At 35.9% G+C, this 20,754-nt stretch overlaps 1 protein-coding gene across 1 annotated transcript; it reads left to right on the plus strand.

Annotated features, from left to right (window-relative positions):
- Positions 1 to 7,279: 7,279 nt before the first annotated feature.
- LOC108258577 (sodium/potassium-transporting ATPase subunit alpha-1) lies at positions 7,280 to 19,972 on the plus strand. The gene is made up of 22 exons (XM_017457283.3): positions 7,280 to 7,373; positions 7,683 to 7,784; positions 7,889 to 7,948; positions 8,048 to 8,251; positions 8,366 to 8,479; positions 8,557 to 8,691; positions 8,937 to 9,054; positions 9,472 to 9,740; positions 9,844 to 10,152; positions 11,183 to 11,317; positions 11,408 to 11,600; positions 11,737 to 11,912; positions 12,013 to 12,149; positions 12,238 to 12,388; positions 12,581 to 12,749; positions 12,832 to 12,986; positions 13,085 to 13,208; positions 13,303 to 13,448; positions 13,521 to 13,651; positions 13,735 to 13,839; positions 14,338 to 14,429; positions 18,736 to 19,972. The coding sequence occupies exons 1-22, from the start codon at positions 7,362 to 7,364 to the stop codon at positions 18,762 to 18,764; spliced, it is 3,066 nt and encodes a 1,021-aa protein (XP_017312772.1). The 5' UTR covers positions 7,280 to 7,361; the 3' UTR covers positions 18,765 to 19,972.
- Positions 19,973 to 20,754: the final 782 nt, after the last annotated feature.

Consider the following 20,754-nt stretch of genomic DNA (forward strand, 5'->3'; position numbering starts at 1 on the left):
CATGCCTCAATTCCTGTTCTCGGGTATCTACATTTACATTTACATTTACATTTACGGCATTTAGCAGACACCTTTATCCAGAGCGACATTTATCTCATTTATACAACGGATCAGTCGAGGGTTAAGGGCCTTGCTCAAGGGCCCAACAGTGGTAGCTTGGCAGTGCTGATGCTTGTCCTAACCTTCCAATCTGACCAGAGCCTTTAACCACTGAGCCACCACTGCCTCCATCTAAAGGCAACCCTTTCCAATAATTATATTGTGTCCTATTCCGCACCTCTGCAGCCAATTGTCCGCTCCTTAGACATCATTTTTTTTCTTTTACAGAAAAAAGAACAGTAGAAAAACCACATGAAAAACTGCTGCTGAAGATAACCCCATATGGAAAGCCTAAAGATCAATAAGATTACTGTGGATGGTACGGGATAGAAATCATAAAGATGGCTGTGGACATTTTTTCTTGGATAGCCTTAGGACTACAGTTGCTACAAACAGTTTTGCACTCAAGTCTCCATCATTGAACAGTAACTTCAACAACATAGACTTCATGTTAAAACTATAATGAATTCAGAAATAACACTGGTGCTCATATTCATAAGTTGCTCATAAGCTCATCAGTTCCTGATTACATTATTGCACTTTTTGGCTATATAGCATACAGTTACAAAAAGGGAAATTATTTACTTGCACTATCTGGTGTCACCCAGATGATGCTGGGTTCTGTCTTGAATCTGGTTCCTCTCAAGATTTCACAGAAACAACCAGATGTGTGATTTGCAATGTACCATTGCATTAGAATCACGAACTATTGTTTCAGTGGAATTAAATCAGTGCTTAGGAGTGTATACACTGGAGAAATCACATATTGAAAAAGACATTCACATTCAAACCAGCTTTAGTGCATGACCAGATTTAGCCTGTCTTGATTGGTGGAGCAGTCAAAATGTCAGAGTAGGCATCTTTTACAATCATGTATGCTGATAAAATTTGTGGCATAATGAAGAACTGCAGACTCCCTGCCATATGTTTTGTTAACGTTTTATTTTATTTTTAGCTCAGTACATTTCTTTGTTTCTTTGTTTGTTTAGGTCTCACACTGAGAACCCATAAACAGATGAGATTTCATGTAAACAAACGAAGCAACAAGAGTCTGCTCGTAAATCAGGTCCCGTGAGAAGCAAAGTGCCACACTGGTTCCTAATGGCAACACTGATATGCCCAAAGTGTATTATAAAGATGCCTTGTAGTTTCACCAAAAGGCAATAATTGACCCTTTTGGCTCATATTAGAATATTCCTCTCACGTAAATAACATCCCCAAATTAAAAACATAAACAAAATTACATAAAATGTGACCATATATTTTGTGTACGTCACATTTAGCAGTAGCATATTCGCTTTACAGCATTGTGGCCAGCAGCACACTGTCATGTATTGGTGAATCTGCAGTAATTACATCCTATTTCCAAATATTTTGATCACCATTTGTTTTGATAGCCACAGACCATTTAGGCAGCATCTCAAACATCATGAGATAACCATGAAATTCAGGATGACTATAGTGTCCACGACAAGAGATGAACACTAATTTGGAAATTAGCAGTGACAAATATACAGATAGATAGATAGATAGATAGATAGATAGATAGATAGATAGATTGATTGATTGGTTGATTGGTTGATTGATTGATTGATTGATTGATTGATTGATTGATTGATTGATTGATTGATTGATTGATTGATAGAGTACCCTCCACTAGTATTGGCACTCTTGGTAAATGTGAGCAAAGAAGGCTGTGAAAAAAATTATCTTTACTGTTTATCCTTCTCAAAAAATACTCTGCTTTCATTGATATCAAACAATCGCAAACACTACACAGGTTTATCAAAAAAAAAACATCTTTGTTAAATATAGGTGAGCAACAATTATTGTCATATATGTGAAAAATATATTTGAAGTATATTTCCATTGATATATATATATATATATATATATATATATATATATATATATATATATATATATATATATATATATATATATAATTTAGTAAGACTTTAATTATGTGTGTTTTTTATAGGCTTACAAGAAATGTACATTAACCAACATCCATAAACTATAAAATTTATGCGCGCCTGCCCATCACACTCATATCTGATTTTTGAACATCACACTCCAAATTTAGTCCACCAAGTCTGTTATAATGGAACATGGCTGTGGAGATTTGTCCATTCAGCCATTATAGCCTTATTATAGAGCATTATAGCCACAGACACTAATGTTGGGTGAGGAGACCTGGTGCAATCAGCATTCCAGTTCATCCTAAAGGTGTTCAGTGGGGTTGAGGTCAGGCCTCTGTGCATATCACTTGAGTTCTTCCACTCCAACCTTGGCAAACCATGTATATATATATCATATATATATATATATAAAAGTTTTAGTACACACGGATGACTCTGAACTGGAAATTGTTCGACTATGACTTCCTGTTTCACAGGGGTATAAATATGAGGAAACACATAGGCCAAATTCTCTTAGTCATTCATGACAATGGGTAAGACCAAAGAATATAGCTGTGATGTGCAGCAAAAGGTTTCTGAGCTTCACAAAATGGGAAGTGTCTATAAGAAAATAGCACAAGCATTGAAAAAATGGCAATAATTAAGAAGTTCCAGTCAACTGGAACTGTTATTCATCGACCTGGAATTGGATGTGTGTCTATATCGTCTCAACGCACTGTGATGAGGACGGTTCAAATAATCTCCAAGGATCACAGCTGGAGAATTGCAGAAGTTAGTTGTGGCTTGGGGTCAGAAAGTCACCAAAACTACAATCCGAAGTCACCTACATCACCACAAGTTGTTTGGAAGGATTTTATTTTATTTATTTTTTTTCCAAGAAAAAAATCCTCTACTCTCATCCAAAAACAAACTTGAGCATCTTCACTTTTCTAGACACTGCTGGAAAGTTACAACTGCACCAGTTATAATCTCTTGTGTCAATCCCTGATTAAAATAAACCTTGATGGGCTCATACATGTATAGTGGGGTCCAACGTTTTAAAACGAAGAAAGTAAACGGTTAATATTTCGGGAATATTTCATTTTCAAGACTCTGTATTATTTTTATATCCCTATTTAAATGTAAGAAAATTTGTGATATTGACCATGTTGACTGCTTTGTACAAAAAGGTCAGATTTTCCTCATGCCTAATCTCTTCTCTTGAAACATAGGTCGAACGTTTGATCTAAAATGGATCATAAGGTTTTGTACAAACTTGTGGAGTCCATGCAGCTCGAGTACACAGTCATAAACGCAAAAAGGGGACACACTAAATACTCTGAAATTCATGCAAATATTTCAAAAATTCAACGTCTCCACTCAAGTTGTTGTCAATAATATAATTTGTAATGAAATTGACATTGCTACCTGGGAATCCATATTTTTTCTATCACAAAATTGGCCTGATGATATGTTTGTGTCTTGGCAAGCACGCAGTAACTGACCATCATCCTCACTGTGGACTTAAATTTATATAATATTATACATTTGTTGAGCAGTGGTGCACTTGAACCCCAACTTATATTAGAGCAAGAGCAAACATGTGGTTTTGACTTTAATGTATTTGACTAAACTATATATATATATATATATATATATATATATATATATATATATATATATATATATATATATATATATATATATATATATATATGTGTGTGTGTGTGTGTGTGTGTGTGTGTGTGTGTGTGTGTGTGTGCACCCCTGCCCAAATTATATGTTCCATGTATCCTTAAAGTGAAAAGAAATAAACACAACTTCTACAGCAAATAATTTTTCAAAAGTTACAAATATTAATGCACAACTTATATTTGATGAACTAGGGATGCCAGTCCTTCATCACACACACACACACATACACACACACACATTCACACCTTGGGGTAATTTAGAGTAGCAGTATAGAGTAGTAATCAATTTACCACTATGTTGGTGGAAACACATAATATCCCAGAATATTTTATCCGAGAATTTCACTTTTATACATAAATAACCTAGTTTTGAAATAAGCCATATTTCATGAAGCACTTTCTTTAAAAAAAAAATAATAATAATTTTAAAAAATCATATAATAATAATGATCTTGGTTGGTGCTCCCTTCCACTCATTTAAATGAAGGTATAAGTATGCTTTTAAAACAAAATTATTTTCACCTGGACACCTGACTAGAATAGATACAGTTTTCAATATGGGTTAACTGAAAAATTCTGTTTCTGGAAGGCAAATGCACAAGTTCTGGGAGTTCCAGGCCAACTTCTGCGAAAATGAAATTGTGTCAACAGAATCATGGAAAAGCTCATTCTCTGACTGAAATGCTTGGAAAAATTCGGATGAATATTTTGCCCACATTGTGGATGTGTATCGTATACAAAGCCAGGTTTATCCGCAAACCACTGTGTTGTGGTAATGTGCTATATATTATTTAACATTGTTTTCATATTTCCTTTTCATTTGTGCATTTGTATCATGCCTCATTGTCATTGTGGTAAATATTTTCACATTAAAAAAAATGTAGCCGGGTTGTGTTGGATCCAGAGTTCATCCCGGACAAACACAAGGATACATTTTGCACGGGATGCTAGTTTATTGCAGGGCACAATACACACACTAATTCACACACTCATTCGTACCTAGGAACAATTTAGCCCCTTCAGACCTGATTCACATTCTAGGCACAAGAAAAAATTTAAATGTGCTTTTTAATACTTAAACATTTGACAAATCATCTACATTTCTGCTTTCTTCAGCTAATATTTTACAGTGCAGAAAGGTCTTTTTTAGCTTCTTTTTTGTCAACAAAATATAACATTCTTTCTTCTGGAAAGAAGAAACTGTTGTATTTCTTAATTTATACTCTGCAGGCTAACACTCTGTAAAAAAATAAAAACTTTGCAAACAAAACAGTTAACGTAACAATAGGAACAGTAGAAAAACCACATGGAACAGCAAGACTGGACTTTTTTGCATGAAGTGCAGTGAGCTGAGGCTCATATGGTTTATATGTACCTCAAGTATAGATATTCAATCTTAGTTGTTCAAAACTCCACACATTTCACGTTCCTATACATTTCTTTTGACAAGTCAATTAGAGCATCTACTTTGTTCACACCAGTCATTTAAAAACAATCGATTAAAGACAGATTTATTTCAACTTTAATTAATTAGACCAGAACTCCAGTGGGTCAAACGTTTACATACACCAAGTTGACTGTCTCTTTAAATAGTATGGAAGATTCCAGGAATTCATATAATGACTTCTAGAAGCTTTTGCTTTACTAATTGACATAATTAGGAGTAAATTGGGCATGCACCTGTGGCTGTAAAAAGGAATACGTCTAGAGACAGTGCCTTTTTGCCCTTGATACCATGGGAAAATACAAGCAACTCAGCCAAGACCTCAAAAAAATTGTGGACCCCCACAAGTTCCTCCTTAGGAGCAATTTCCAAAGTTACCACAAGAATATTCCAGACAATGCTATACAAATATAAAAATATTGGTACCGCACTAACGCTGTTCAGGAAGCAGGCACAAATTAACTCCCAGAGATCATTTCTTAATTATTAATATGATTATTATTATTATTATTGCTGTTGTTGTTGTTGTTGTTGTTGTTGTTGTTGTTGTTGTTGTTGTTGTTGTTGTTGTTGTTTTGATGATGATGATGGTGGTTATTATTATTATTATTATTATTATTATTATTATTATTATTATTATTATTATGCAATTATTTTTATACATTTGTTATAATTTCTTATTATTTAGTTATTTGTGGCTTATGTTCATATTCATAATCATGATTATATGACTTTAAATACAATTATGAATTGTTGTTTTTCAAAACAGTTTTCCTCTTTTCTTTTGATGTTTCTATATTAACCACCTGTCCTGGCTGGATCTTCACCCTCATCCTCAGACCACAGCGATTCAATTTCAGACAGATTTCTGTCTGCCAAACGTTCTAGGATCTCTAATGCTTTGTGGCCCAAATACAAACATGTATTCCATGTGCACATTTTGTGTTCATAAATATAATTTTAAAAAAAACACTGTAATTGTTATCATTACTAACATTGTATATCTTTACATTTATGCAAATGGTAATGGACATCCGTTAAGACATAATGTCCATTGAAATGGACATGGTAAAAAAAAAAAAAAACCTGTGACCAAATAATTAATAGTAAGAATTATTCATTTCAACCTTAGTTATTATTTTCATAGTATTTTAAGTAGGGATCAACTTGTAAAAACATGTATAAAGAAGTTGTGAAAAATCTTTACTCTTCTGTCTCTTTACTACACCTGCCATGCTTCTCTTAAAAGTGGTGCAAGTTTTCCATGTGACACTCAGTGCAGAAATGTTAGACTCTGATAGGTTGACCTCACAATGAGTCTCTAACAAACCAATTAGTAAACTTTGCCTTAATTTAGGTATTTTAAAGAAAAACAATCCCTAAATAATGTGCAGTCCATTATAATGGATGCAGGATCTAAAAAGGCTAGAGTCGCCAATCTATATAGCACCATTGAAATAAACATGGGGAGAGCATGTAAAATTCCACACAGACTGTAACGGAAGCTGTTATATTGAACCAGGGACCCTGGAGCTGTGAGGGAGGCGTTCATGTGGTTTCAACTTTGCCTACTCGTAGATAATGAGAAAAAATTATCCATAGTCCTTATAGTCTAAACAAATCATTGTATTCCACATTCCATATTGTACCTTTAGCAAAGATTGAGAAATAAACTTGATTTCTTTGCCTCATTGTGCATGTTTAAAAAAAAAAAAAAAAACTTACACACATATTAACTAATTCTGTTTTAAAGGAATTGGTTTACTTTATTTTGACACTAGAATACAACACCCACCTGTCTTACACAAATTAATTAAAGTTAAAGAATTCAGCCTTTTCCTAGTTGTTGGAGATAACTGTGTGTGCTCATATTCCTCACAAAGTTATTATAGACTACAATAACAGGAACAACATGTTTAGGAATAATTTAAGAGTCATCCACCTGTATAGGAACAACGTGTAACGCAAATAATTTTTTTTTTTTTAACTTTTCCACAAACATTTCAGATGTTGAGGGAATATTTTTGTTTGTTTTGTTGTCATGTAGACATTGTGAGGTAGACAATTTCCTACCCCTATGTCCATTTTTACCCAAACCACACCCACTAGACAAGTGAAAGGAAGGAGTATAAAGATCTATAATCCTGATGTGGTGATGCACACAGACAAGAGGACTGGAGGGCAGAAGGACAGCTGCTAAATTTGAATAAAATAAGCAGGAAAATGGGACTGGGAGTGAGTTAACTGTAGCCAATTTGAAAATATTTTTTACTATATTAACTACATTTTTCGAATGATCTTATAGTTATACTCTTAGAACCAAATTGGACTCGTAAAGGATTCTTCAAAAATTTTATTGGAGAAATAAGAGTTCTTTGCTTCCAAAAGGGGTCTAGCAGGAGCTCTTTATGATACCTTATGATAACCGCTTATGATACTTTTATGAAACGTTCCCCAGAGAGACAACTTAAAAATCTTTAAGGGGACCCTTAAGAGTGTATAATATACTTTTCACTAATTCTGCTGTTCTTTTTTTTTATACAGAAGGGGAATGACAAATACAAAGTGGCTGCTAACACTGAGGGTGGGGGCAAAAAGGACAATAAAGACCAGAACAGGGATGATCTGAAGAAAGAACTGGATCTGGTATTTTACCACCAACATACTTTACACGATTTGCATGGGTTTGTTTGTGTCTTTTTTTTTTTTGGTCATTGGTTTGATATTTAAGGTGTACTGCTCATTTTCAGAATGATCACAGACTGACTTTGGATGAACTCCACCAAAAATATGGCACTGATCTTAATAGGGTATGCATAACAAAAATACACTGTACATATCACTAAGTATGCATATATTCTTAAATTTTAGATAAAACTCTAATATTACTATGTCATGATTATTGTAAGGGTTTGTCCAGTTCCTGTGCAAAAGAAATCCTAGAACGTGATGGACCCAATGCCCTGACGCCTCCTCCTACAACCCCAGAGTGGATCAAGTTCTGCAGACAGCTTTTTGGTGGATTCTGTACATTATTGTGGATTGGAGCTTTTCTTTGTTTTTTGGCGTTTACTGTTCAGATGAATACAGACAGTGAACCAACAAATGATAATGTAAGACCTTTTATTTCTTTCATTTTAAATATTAAAGTTTTGTACAGGGCTTATGTAAGGTGTAGTAACTACATGTAATGTAAATCTTGTAATAACTTCTGCTGTTTTCTTCAGTTGTACCTAGGTATTGTTCTGGCTGCAGTGGTGTTGATCACTGGAGGTTTTTCATATTACCAGGAGTCTAAAAGCTCAAAAATTATGGATTCCTTCAAGAATCTTGTGCCACAGGTATTCAAATAGAGATATCAAATATTATTGGAAAATCTAGTTTTTTGACATGGTTTCATTTCATATATACTACATAGCAAGCACTAGTAATTCGTGATGGAGAAAAGAAGGACATCAAAGCTGAGGATGTGGTTGTTGGTGACCTGGTGGAGATCAAGGGTGGAGATCGAATCCCTGCTGATCTGCGTATTATCGCTGCACATGGATGCAAGGTAAGATTCTCAACAGCCTATGAAATAAGTAAATAACAATTATTTCAGTAAATAGCTAATTATTGTGAATGAAAATGAACATTTTCATTGTATTTCACTTATCTAAATGTTTGAATTTATACTTTGTGAAATTTGAGTCTGCCGTTACTGTTACATACTACATTTCTCAAATATTTTAAGTATTTTTATTTATTTATTTTTTTTAAAAATTGTGAATTTTCTAAACAAGTGAGAAATTTTCTTAGGTGGACAACTCCTCCCTTACTGGAGAATCTGAACCTCAACCTCGTACTTCTGAATTCTCCCATGATAATCCACTGGAGACGAAGAATATTGTGTTCTTTTCAACAAACTGTGTTGAAGGTAACAACAAAATCTCATAAATTATAAAAAATATATTAACATATATAAAAAGTTGTTCAGTGAAATGCTTAGCCATCCAATATGTAAAATAATGAACACAGCTAATAAAATAAAATAAAATAAACAATCCTCATGCATGATATAAAGCTACGGTATATGCATAAAGCTATTTTTCCCCTCATGGTTTCTTCCTAATGTCATCTCAGAGAGTTTTTCCTTGCCACTGTTACTGCTGATTTGGTCATTAGGGAGTCTACATCTGGATTTTTTTTAAAAAGCCGTATTGTGACAATGTGTATTGTTTAAAGTACTGAACTAATCAAATGTAATTGCAATGAATTTATTCTAATTGTTACCAATAAAAAGGAAACTGAGATTAATTAAAAAATTTTAATGAAATGCGCTTTTCTTTTTAAGGTTCTGCTACAGGTATTGTCATTAACACTGGTGATCGCACTGTGATGGGTCGAATTGCTACCCTGGCCTCAATCCTCGAGGTGGGAAAGACCCCAATTGCCATAGAGATAGAGCACTTTATTCATATTATCACTGCTGTGGCTGTGTTTCTGGGTGTCACATTTTGCACCCTGTCTCTCATTCTCGGATATGGCTGGTTGGAAGCTGTCATCTTTCTTATTGGAATCATTGTTGCCAATGTGCCTGAGGGTCTACTTGCTACAGTAACTGTAAGCCTTTCATTGTTATGTTATGTTAGCAGAATCAGACCGTTAAATATTGTAACCGAATATTGACATGGCCTTTAACAAAAATATTATTTTCACATTGCAGGTGTGTCTGACTTTAACTGCCAAACGTATGGCCAAGAAGAACTGTTTGGTGAAAAATCTTGAAGCTGTAGAAACCCTTGGCTCTACCTCCACTATCTGCTCAGATAAGACAGGAACTCTGACCCAGAACCGTATGACCGTGGCACATATGTGGTTTGACAACCAGATTCATGAAGCCGATACCACCGAGAACCAAAGTGGTATTGCTTTTGACAGAAGCTCTCCCACATGGTCTGCTCTTGCTCGTGTAGCTGGCGTGTGCAACCGTGCAGTCTTCCTTGCAGATCAAGCCAATGTTCCAATCCTTAAGGTAAGACTTATCCCTTTTAAATTTTTTTAGACTAGCAGTCTTAACACCCATTTGTTTGCTGTGCCTGCAGTAATCAAAAGTGAACTAATATTTCATTACTGAGCACAGCAACAAATCCTATAATAGGTTTCAGTCATATGATGTCTCTCTCACACTTAAGGTTGCATTAGAGCGACCAACAATAAGCAAGTAACAAATAGCAAATAAAAATAAACAAGACATAACTGAGATAAGAGTAGTTGGATAATGGTATATTGAAAGGCAGTTTTTGAGGAGTGGTGTCGGGGCTGGGCTTAAGTGCCATCACAACCTGTTTGATTTCTTCAGTAACTCTAAAACACAGCATGGACTATGGGAACATAGCAGAAAGAACGGTGGCAGCTTCAAAAAGTGCAAAAACTACTTGCACAGCAGTTATGGGATAGGAAAATATTGTTAATGGTAATAAAAACAGCTTTTAGCCTGCACTGTGCATTATTGATAGCCGATTGTCAAAGCTTTCTTATGTAGCCTCACAAGCCAGCAACCAGTGATTCTCATTCCCATTAGGTCGGGAAGAGTAAAAGAGAACAAAGTTGAGTTTTAATGGGTGCACGTAGACTTTTTGAAAGGACTGGTTATAATGAGAAATTTGGATTTAGTGGGAGAATAAAACCGGTACTAAATTGAATAAGCTCACCATGTGATATGCCAATATGCCAATTACAGCCTAAACACTGTCCAAACCAGGAGCGCATATAAGGTCAAATTGATGCGCATGAGTGTGTCTCCCAGGCATGGATGCCTGTGTCAGGAGATTGCAAGGGATTGACTCCATGCAATCTGTAGCAGGTAGTCAAGAGAGGATAAAAAAAAAAAATTCTGTGCTCCTTGGGAGCTTGATTATCTCATTTCAAAGTGATGATGTATTTTGCATGTTAAGTCTATGATAAATATATTGATATTTATGAAATGAGCTTGAGTAATTTGGCAGTTCAAATGACTTGAGCTGTCAGTACTTGTAAATGAATACTACTGTGTACCCTTCCAGAGAAATACTGCAGGTGACGCATCAGAGTCTGCCCTGCTGAAGTGTATTGAGCTCTGCTGTGGTTCAGTGAAGGATCTAAGAGCCATATACACAAAAGTGGCTGAGATCCCTTTCAATTCCACCAACAAATATCAAGTACCTCTTTTTTTTGTTTGCTGTTTGTTTGTTTATTTGTTTGGTTCATTGTTTGATAGTCCTAACAACCTCTGATTTGTCTTTTGCTAGCTTTCAATCCACAAGAACCCAAATGCCTCAGAAAGCAAGAACTTGCTTTTAATGAAAGGTGCACCTGAGAGGATCCTAGATCGGTGCTCAACTATTATGATTGAAGGGAAAGAGCAACCCCTTGATGATGAAATGAAGGATTCTTTCCAGAATGCATATATGAAACTAGGAGGTCTTGGAGAAAGAGTTCTAGGTATCTTTTATTGTAAATTTATGTAGACATGAGCCTGTATGACAATTTACAGCTAAAAGTCCAAATTCATGTGATTCCATGGATTCCATGTTTATGAACAATTGACAAATGTAACATTTCACGCTCCACCTTGCAGGATTCTGCCATTTCAATCTCCCTGATGATCAGTTCCCTGGGGGCTTTGCATTTGACACAGAGACGGTGAACTTCCCCACTGAGAATCTCTGCTTTCTTGGACTCATGTCTATGATTGATCCTCCTCGTGCTGCAGTACCTGACGCTGTAGCTAAGTGCCGGAGTGCAGGAATCAAGGTAAACTTTTTAATTCATGTATATGTACTATCCATGACACCATGAAAAATGTAATTAGATGATCATTGTCACATATTTAAATATTTGTCCGTGTTTCCAGGTCATCATGGTTACAGGAGATCATCCAATCACAGCTAAAGCTATTGCTAAGGGTGTGGGTATCATCTCTGAAAGTAGTGAGACTGTGGAAGACATCGCTGCCCGTCTGAACATTTCCATTGAAGAGGTCAACCCCAGGTGAAGTTTAACATTTTTTATTATTATTATTTTGAAAGTTAATTACCAGGATTGTCATAGAGTTACTTAATTTCAAACTTCTATTTAGAGAGGCAAAGGCCTGTGTTGTTCATGGTGGAGAGTTGAAGGACATGACACCAGAGCAGTTGGATGACATCCTTAAACACCACACTGAGATTGTTTTTGCCAGAACTTCTCCTCAGCAAAAACTCATCATTGTGGAAGGATTCCAGCGACAGGTACGATGATCCACTATTTTTGATGAAATATGTTAATGAATATAAGTTTGAAGTGTTCGGTTTTATTTAGGTTAGGAATCACATTTTACATTTGTGTACATTCCTACATTGCTTATGGCATGTAATGTTTAAATGTTTGGGATAAGGCAGTGTCAAAATTTAATGTGGGAACATATGTTATTCTATCATCAGGGTGCCATTGTGGCTGTGACTGGTGATGGTGTTAATGATTCTCCTGCTCTGAAGAAGGCTGATATTGGTGTAGCAATGGGTATCGCTGGGTCTGATGTCTCCAAACAGGCTGCTGATATGATTCTCCTGGATGACAACTTTGCTTCTATTGTCACTGGAGTAGAAGAAGGTACGAGGTGTTGCTGAAATTTAATTTTCATAGTTGTCTGCACATTTCAGCTCTTCTAATTCAAGTGTAATTATCATATCAGGCCGACTGATCTTTGACAACTTGAAGAAATCCATTGCGTACACGTTGACAAGTAAAATCCCTGAGATGTCACCCTTCCTCTTCTTTGTTATTGCGGGCATTCCGCTCGCTCTGGGAACGGTCACTATTTTATGTATCGATCTAGGAACTGATATGGTAAGTCCTCAGCAACAAACCATCTTAACAGAATTAACAAACCATCATATCTGAATTTTGAGTTATATGCGATGTTTTTGTGATGTAAACTTGTCCAGGTGCCTGCTATTTCTTTGGCCTATGAGGCTGCTGAGAGTGATATCATGAAGAGGCAACCCAGAAATGCCAAAACAGACAAACTGGTGAATGAAAGGCTCATCAGTATGGCTTATGGTCAGATTGGTAAGAATGTATTTATTTCACAATGCATGATCTTTAGAAAATTGTAGAACTTTTTTTTATTCCATTTTCATCATATCTTTCTCCGATTTACTAGGAATGATGCAGGCAGCAGCAGGGTTCTTTACCTACTTTGTCGTCCTTGCTGAGAATGGATTCATGCCACTAACTTTGACAGGACTGCGTGTTGACTGGGACAGTAGAAATTACAATGATCTGGAGGATGACTATGGCCAGCAATGGGTATATGTTACAAAGATAAATGAATAAAAAAACAAAACTTTAATTGTTTCTAATTCACATTCTATGCTGCAGACATACGAGAGCCGAAAAATTCTGGAGTACACATGCCACACTGCATTCTTTGTCAGTATTGTCGTAGTGCAGGTGGCAGACTTGATCATCTGTAAGACCAGGGTTAATTCCATTGTGCAGCAAGGCATGAGGTATGTAAATAAATGATTCACTTTTCACTAACAAAACCCCTAAGACATGCAATCAGAGAAACTGTGTATGTTCTTCCCCTAAGGAAGAACAAAGTCCTCATCTTCGGTATTTTCGAGGAGACAGCACTTGCAGCCTTCTTATCCTACTGTCCAGGAATGGATGTTGCTCTTAGAATGTATCCACTGAAGTAAGTTGTTGAAAAAGTCTTCACGTTACTCATTTTAAAAAGAACTGTACAAAATTTCTATTTGGAAGTTCTGTGTAAAACTACACTTTGATTCTCTATGTTGACGTTTCTGAGTTCTGGACAAAAGGTCCACATTTGACATCTCCACTGTGTACTCATATCATATATATTCTAACAAATGTATAACAGATCCCAATATTGCACTATTATGTATTACTACTGGAGGTTGTGTACCAATATAGTTATATTACAAGCTTTGTCTGTACAAAACACTTAAAATGTATATATATATATATATATATATATATATATATATATATATATATATATATATGTGTGTGTGTGTGTGTGTGTGTGTGTGTGTGTGTGTGTGTGTGTGTGTGTGTGCGCGTGTGTGTATATATATATATATGTATATATATATATATATATATATATATATATATATATATATATATATATATATATATATATATATATATACTTTTATCTTCACAGACCATGGTGGTTATTATGCGCTTTACCATATTCACTCCTCATTTTCTTCTACGATGAAACAAGACGATACCTTCTCAGGAGAAATCCAGGAGGTATGTTGCCTATTGTATTTGTGTGGGTATTGTGTGGGCTTTGCTTCAACAAAACTATAGCTTACCAAAGTACTGATAAGAGTATAATTAGTGGTGTTCATTGACAAGATCTTTTTGTTGATATGTGTTGTTCATGTGCAAGCCAAGTCAAGCCGTTCTTATTTACCTAATAGAGTAGTAAGGTGCTCAACAATACTATGTGAGAGGATTTTTAAAAATTCACTCTGTTTTATGGGTTTCAAAAGATGTGGTGAGTTTCTACTATTCTATGCTACATACAGTGTGAAATTGAAAGGGAAAGATGAAAAAATTTATAAATAAAAGCATAAATAAAGTTTAAAAAAAAAAAAGTGACATGTTCAAGTAACTGTGTTCAAATTAGCTTAGAAGTACGATGTTTGAAAAAGTTAACATTGCTACGGTTGTGTGACAAAAAGTTAATATTACCAAAGAAGTTTTAATAAGTAACACTGTCCACAAAATTCCTAGGCTCAATGATAACTTGTTCAGGGATGCATTTGATATATATTTTTGATCTAATCTAAAAAGCTAAAAAAAAAATAATAATAATAAAACTGTAGTACAATACAGTACATTCAAATCATACAGGACTTCTAATGTAATGTAGCTATTAGCATAATGTGCAAAATAGTTAATAGCAAAAGTCGTCAAACATCTGAGGAAAAATGTCTAAGTGGCCTAACAGATGCTTTTATCGACAGCATCCATACATATTAAGAATTTTGTGTTTTAGTGTTCCAGAACTACAGTGAGGGAAAAAAGTATTTGATCCCCTGCTGATTTTGTATGTTTGCCCACTGACAAAGAAATGATCAGTCTATAATTGTAATGGTAGATTTATTTGAACAGTGAGAGACAGAATAACAACAAGAAAATCCAGAAAAACGCATGTAAAAAATGTTATAAATTGATTTGCATTTTAATGAGGGAAATAAGTATTTGACCCCTCTGCAAAACATGACTTAGTACTTGGTGGCAAAACCCTTGTTGGCAATCACAGAGGTCAGACGTTTCTTGTAGTTGGCCACCAGGTTTGCACACATCTCAGGAGGGATTTTGTCCCACTCCTCTTTGCAGATCTTCTCCAAGTCATTAAGGTTTCGAGGCTGACGTTTGGCAACTCGAACCTTCAGCTCCCTCCACAGATTTTCTATGGGATTAAGTCTGGAGACTGGCTAGGCCACTCCAGGACCTTAATGTGCTTCTTCTTGAGCCACTCCTTTGTTGCCTTGGCCGTGTGTTTTGGGTCATTGTCATGCTGGAATACCCATCCACGACCCATGTTCAATGCCCTGGCTGAGGGAAGGAGGTTCTCACCCAAGATTTGACGGTACATGGCCCCGTCCATCGTCCCTTTGATGCGGTGAAGTTGTCCTGTCCCCTTAGCAGAAAAAAAACCCCAAAGCATAATGTTTCCACCTCCATGTTTGACGGTGGGGATGGTGTTCTTGGGGTCATTCCTCCTCCTCCAAACACGGCCAGTTGAGTTGATGCCAAAGAGCTCCATTTTGGTCTCATCTGACCACAACACTTTCACCCAGTTGTCCTCTGAATCATTCAGATGTTCATTGGCAAACTTCAGACGGGCATGTATATGTGCTTTCTTGAGCAGGGGGACCTTGCGGGCGCTGCAGGATTTCAGTCCTTCACGGCGTAGTGTGTTACCAATTGTTTTCTTGGTGACTATGGTCCCAGCTGCCTTGAGATCATTGACAAGATCCTCCCGTGTAGTTCTGGGCTGATTCCTCACTGTTCTCATGATCAATGCAACTCCACGAGGTGAGATCTTGCATGGAGCCCCAGGCCGAGGGAGATTGACAGTTCTTTTGTGTTTCTTCCATTTGCGAATAATCGCACCAACTGTGGTCACCTTCTCACCAAGCTGCTTGGCAATGGTCTTGTAGCCCATTCCAGACTTGTGTAGGTCTACAATCTTGTCCTGACATCCTTGGAGAGCTCTTTGGTCTTGGCCATGGTGGAGAGTTTGGAATCTGATTGATTGATTGCTTCTGTGGACAGGTGTCTTTTATACAGGTAACAAGCTGAGATTAGGAGCACTCCCTTTAAGAGTGTGCTCCTAATCTCAGCTCGTTACCTGTATAAAAGACACCTGGGAGCCAGAAATCTTTCTGATTGAGGGGGGGTCAAATACTTATTTCCCTCATTAAAATGCAAATCAACTTATAACATTTTCAACGTGCGTTTTTCTGGATTTTCTTGTTGTTATTCTGTCTCTCACTGTTCAAATAAACCTACCATTAAAATTATAGACTGATCATTTCTTTGTCAGTGGGCAAACGTACAAAATCAGCAGGGGATCAAATACTTTTTTCCCTCACTGTAACTAACCTCTGTTTTCTGATGAGGGACTGGAATTAAAACTCATTTTCTGTTATGCAGCAGAGCCTTGAAAGTTTCTATTTTCTCAAATATAAGTTTGTTTTTTTAATAAAATAATTTGCAGTGAGTTTCAAGCAGAAACCATACATTCTAATACAGTTGCAGAGGAAACTGTTAAATGGGTGTAGATGAGTAACAGTAAAATTATTAAGGTTGCAATATAAAATTTGGAATTGGTCTTTATTTTTTTAGGATATCTATCTGTGCATCCGTCCGAGATTTTTCTCAGTATATCTCATGTATGAGTGGTTGAATGTTTGTAGGATTTAAATGAATATAGTCTTTGTGCAATAGCTTGCTTACTTTTTGAAGTATTCACTTACAATCCACTTTATTATGAATACCTGTACATCTGCATATTCATGTAGTTACCTAATCAGCCAATCATATGACAGCAGGACAATGCATAAAATCAGGCAGATACACTGACAGTTCGGTGGGTGGAAACGTCTTGTTGATAGGTGAGAGGAAAAAGGCCGGATTGGTTCGAGCTGCCAGGAAGTATATAGTACAATCAGTCATACAACCACTCACAAACTCAAACAATAACTCTTTGCAATAGTGGTGAGCAGAAAAGCATATCCGCATGGGTGAGTCTGTGGCCATGATAGTCTTAGATTCTTGTTCTTGGCTGACAGGAGTGGAACCTGATCTTGTCTTCTGTTGTTGTAGCTCATCCACCTCAATTTTGATGTGTTGCGAGATGGTTTTCTTCTCACCATGATTATGAAGGAATGTGATTATTTGTGTTACTGTAGACTTTCTGTCAGCCCAAACTAGTCTGGTCAGTTTTCTCTGATCTCTCTCATCAACAAGGCATTTCAGCCCACAGACCCTCTGCATACAGGATGTTGTTGTTTGTCTCATCATTCTGTATAAACTCTAGAAATTGCCGTGTGTGAAAATCCCAGGAGATCAGCAGTTTATGAAATACTCAAGCCACACCATCTAGCACTAACCTCTAAGCCATGATCAAAGTCACAGTAATAAGACTTTTTCCTCATTGTGATGTTTGACGTGAACATTAACTGAAGCTCTTGAACTGGATCTGCATGATTTTATGCATTGTGCTGCTGCCACATGATTTATTGATTAGATAACTGTATAAATGACTGGGTGTACAGGTGTTCCTTTTAAAATGACCGGTGAGTGTATTTTAAGGGTATTTCTGGAATACAAATTAGTGAGTTGTACTTGTTTTTTTATTTTCTGCACTGATGTGGGTGGAGTTTAACACCTTGTAGTCGGCCAACTCACTTTCAAATCCAGTTTGTTTCAAAATCATGCCAATATTATTGTTGTTTCTTGGGACCCCCAGTCAATCCCCAAAAGCGGTCACTGTACTATCATTAGAACCAATTTTTTACAGGAATAGGTGGAGTTTATATGATTTTATATCTCTTTCCACATCTTTTGTATAATGTATTAATTCTCACCCAACCACTTTTTAATACTAAGTAACTCTTCACCACAAGAAGTAATAAAAATGCCACAGCATCATTTGTCAGTACGTAAGCTTTTGTCTTATGCATTATTTTTGGGTTTGTTTTATGACCTCAGGCACTTGTTTGGTAATAGTACTGTTACTCATACAATTTAGGTCAGGGATAAAAATTTTGGTCTTGGAGTATCAGTACAGTTTGGTAATCTCCTGATTTAACTGATTTAACCTATTAACTAACAGGAATGGTAGATGTGTTAAACAGAAATGGTAGATGTGTTAAAGCACCGCATCACCACACTGTACTGGACTCATATACTATGTTTCATACTGTAATATAAATCACCTTCCATACTGCTGATTTTGGATGTACATTTTATGCATATGCAAGTGTACAATTTGCTCTTTTCATCACATTATAAAAAATGCTGTTTCTTTTCTCAGGATGGGTGGAAAAGGAGACCTATTATTAAAGCAACCCACTATACCAACCACCACCTGCTGCCCACACCTTCACAATGTCCCAACCATGTCATTTCATCCATACAACACAATGGACATTAAATTGTATGTTAAATAAACATAAGCTATCCATGGGCTGTAATGATATGTATTTAAATATAGTCTAGAGGACTGATTTAGACTTGCATTAAGGTTACAATGTTTCATTTGGGGAGACAACAGTCTCAAACATCCTCACAATAGCATTTTTCTAGTATATTTTAAAGCACTGGTAAATATTGGAATCATACTTTTAGTATGTAAGTCTGCTACTTACAATATGGTATCTCACATATCCTTTATTCTCCAACCCTGACCAAGACAAAGAGGTTACTGCAGCTGAAAGAATGAATATTACATACATTATTTGCATTACTTACTTGCCTGAGGCCAGACTGAAGCAGCCTTCTATATTATTGTTTCTAACTTAAGTTGTTGAACAACCAGTGCTGTTTCAATTGGTGGACAAAAGATCCCCATGTAACATGCCAGACAGTGACAAAAATTTAGGCCAGGAGTCTCACTTTATTAGAAAGCAACACGATATGTTAAGAGCTTTGGGGGGTGTAAACTTTTGAACAGGATGATTTGGTATTATTTTGTCTTCTGGGAAACATGTAAATATCATATGTAGTTTCTGAAGGACAGTACTAAGTGAAAAACATAAGATCTTTAATTAAAATAATAACAAATTACACCAATCATCCTGTTCAAAAGTTTACACCCCCCGCTCTTAATGAATCGTATTGCTTTCTTGAGCATCAGTGAATATTTGCACTTTTTGTAATAGTTGTGTACGAGTCCCACAATTGTCCTAATTGTGAAAAGATGGATCTGAACATCATAGAGTCGCTGTTGGAAAGGGGTCATATAAGCAGAAGATGCTGGAAAAGTAAAGAATGTGTAGGACCTGGAGGATTTTATTGAAGAACAGTGGGCAGTTTAACTGCTCAGGACAAACAAGGGACTCGTGAACAACTATCACAAAACATAAACACAGTTGTGGATCATCCAGGTAACGACACACAGTATTAATAATCAAGGGTATGTAAACTTTTGAACTGGTTCGTTTGTCTAAATTCAGTTATTATTGTGTCTTGTGGACTATATATAAACATCTGTTATGTGAAATAGCTTATTCAGAGCAGCACTAAATAAAGAACAAAATACAATCTTTTAATGATCCCTCTGATTTTTATTTTTATTTTGATTATTAACATTTCGCAGATTCTGCAAGGGGTATGTATATTGATGAGCACAACAGTAAATCATTGTTCTTCTTAGGTGCACAAAATAGGATTTATATATTCCCTTTATTTTTGCTATGATACTCAGTAATGTGAAAGACTATGCATATTTCATAAAATAGCTACCACACTCTCTGTTTTACTCTCTGAACAGAAGTACCGCTTAATCAAATTCTTTCAGTATAGAGACACACCAGGAAGTGAGCTTTTCTATTAATTCTCAACAAAGCCAAGTATTAGCCAGGCTTTAGGCCAGTTATTGCAGTTCCTATTACATAGCCTACATGAATATGTACATGCAACTTAAAAATGCTCAGGCCCAAACCCTACAACAAGTAAAGAATAAAATATGAGGGGACAAATATGACGGATGCCACCCTGAAGATGATTATTTACGAATAGCAGCATGTTCTTTGAAGTATTCCTCTTATAGCACAACAATTGCCAACAAATTCTATTTTATATTTATTAAAGAATAAGAAAAAAATAGAATGTTACAGAGAAACCAAAAAACCCTTTGTCCTACATCTGTAGACTTTACTGTGGCCAAAAAAAAAAAAAACGTTAAAGGAACATCCTCACATCTGACTGTTACCAAGCTCTGACATTGAACGCCATTATTGTAGAGAAATCTTATTTGATTGCTTAAATCTCCAATTTTAGGCAGATTGTGAAAATTTGTTTCAACACATAAACACTCGTTAATGGTATATGC

Source organism: Ictalurus punctatus, chromosome 26 (genome assembly GCF_001660625.3).
Source record: "Ictalurus punctatus breed USDA103 chromosome 26, Coco_2.0, whole genome shotgun sequence".
NCBI lineage: Eukaryota > Metazoa > Chordata > Actinopteri > Siluriformes > Ictaluridae > Ictalurus > Ictalurus punctatus.

Excerpts from the sequence above, each read along its gene's own strand:
- LOC108258577 (XM_017457283.3), top strand. Across the intron at positions 11,318-11,407 it reads ATTCCACCAACAAATATCAA|CTTTCAATCCACAAGAACCC; the intron begins GTACCTCTTTTT and ends GTCTTTTGCTAG. Across the intron at positions 13,449-13,520 it reads ATGACTATGGCCAGCAATGG|ACATACGAGAGCCGAAAAAT; the intron begins GTATATGTTACA and ends TCTATGCTGCAG.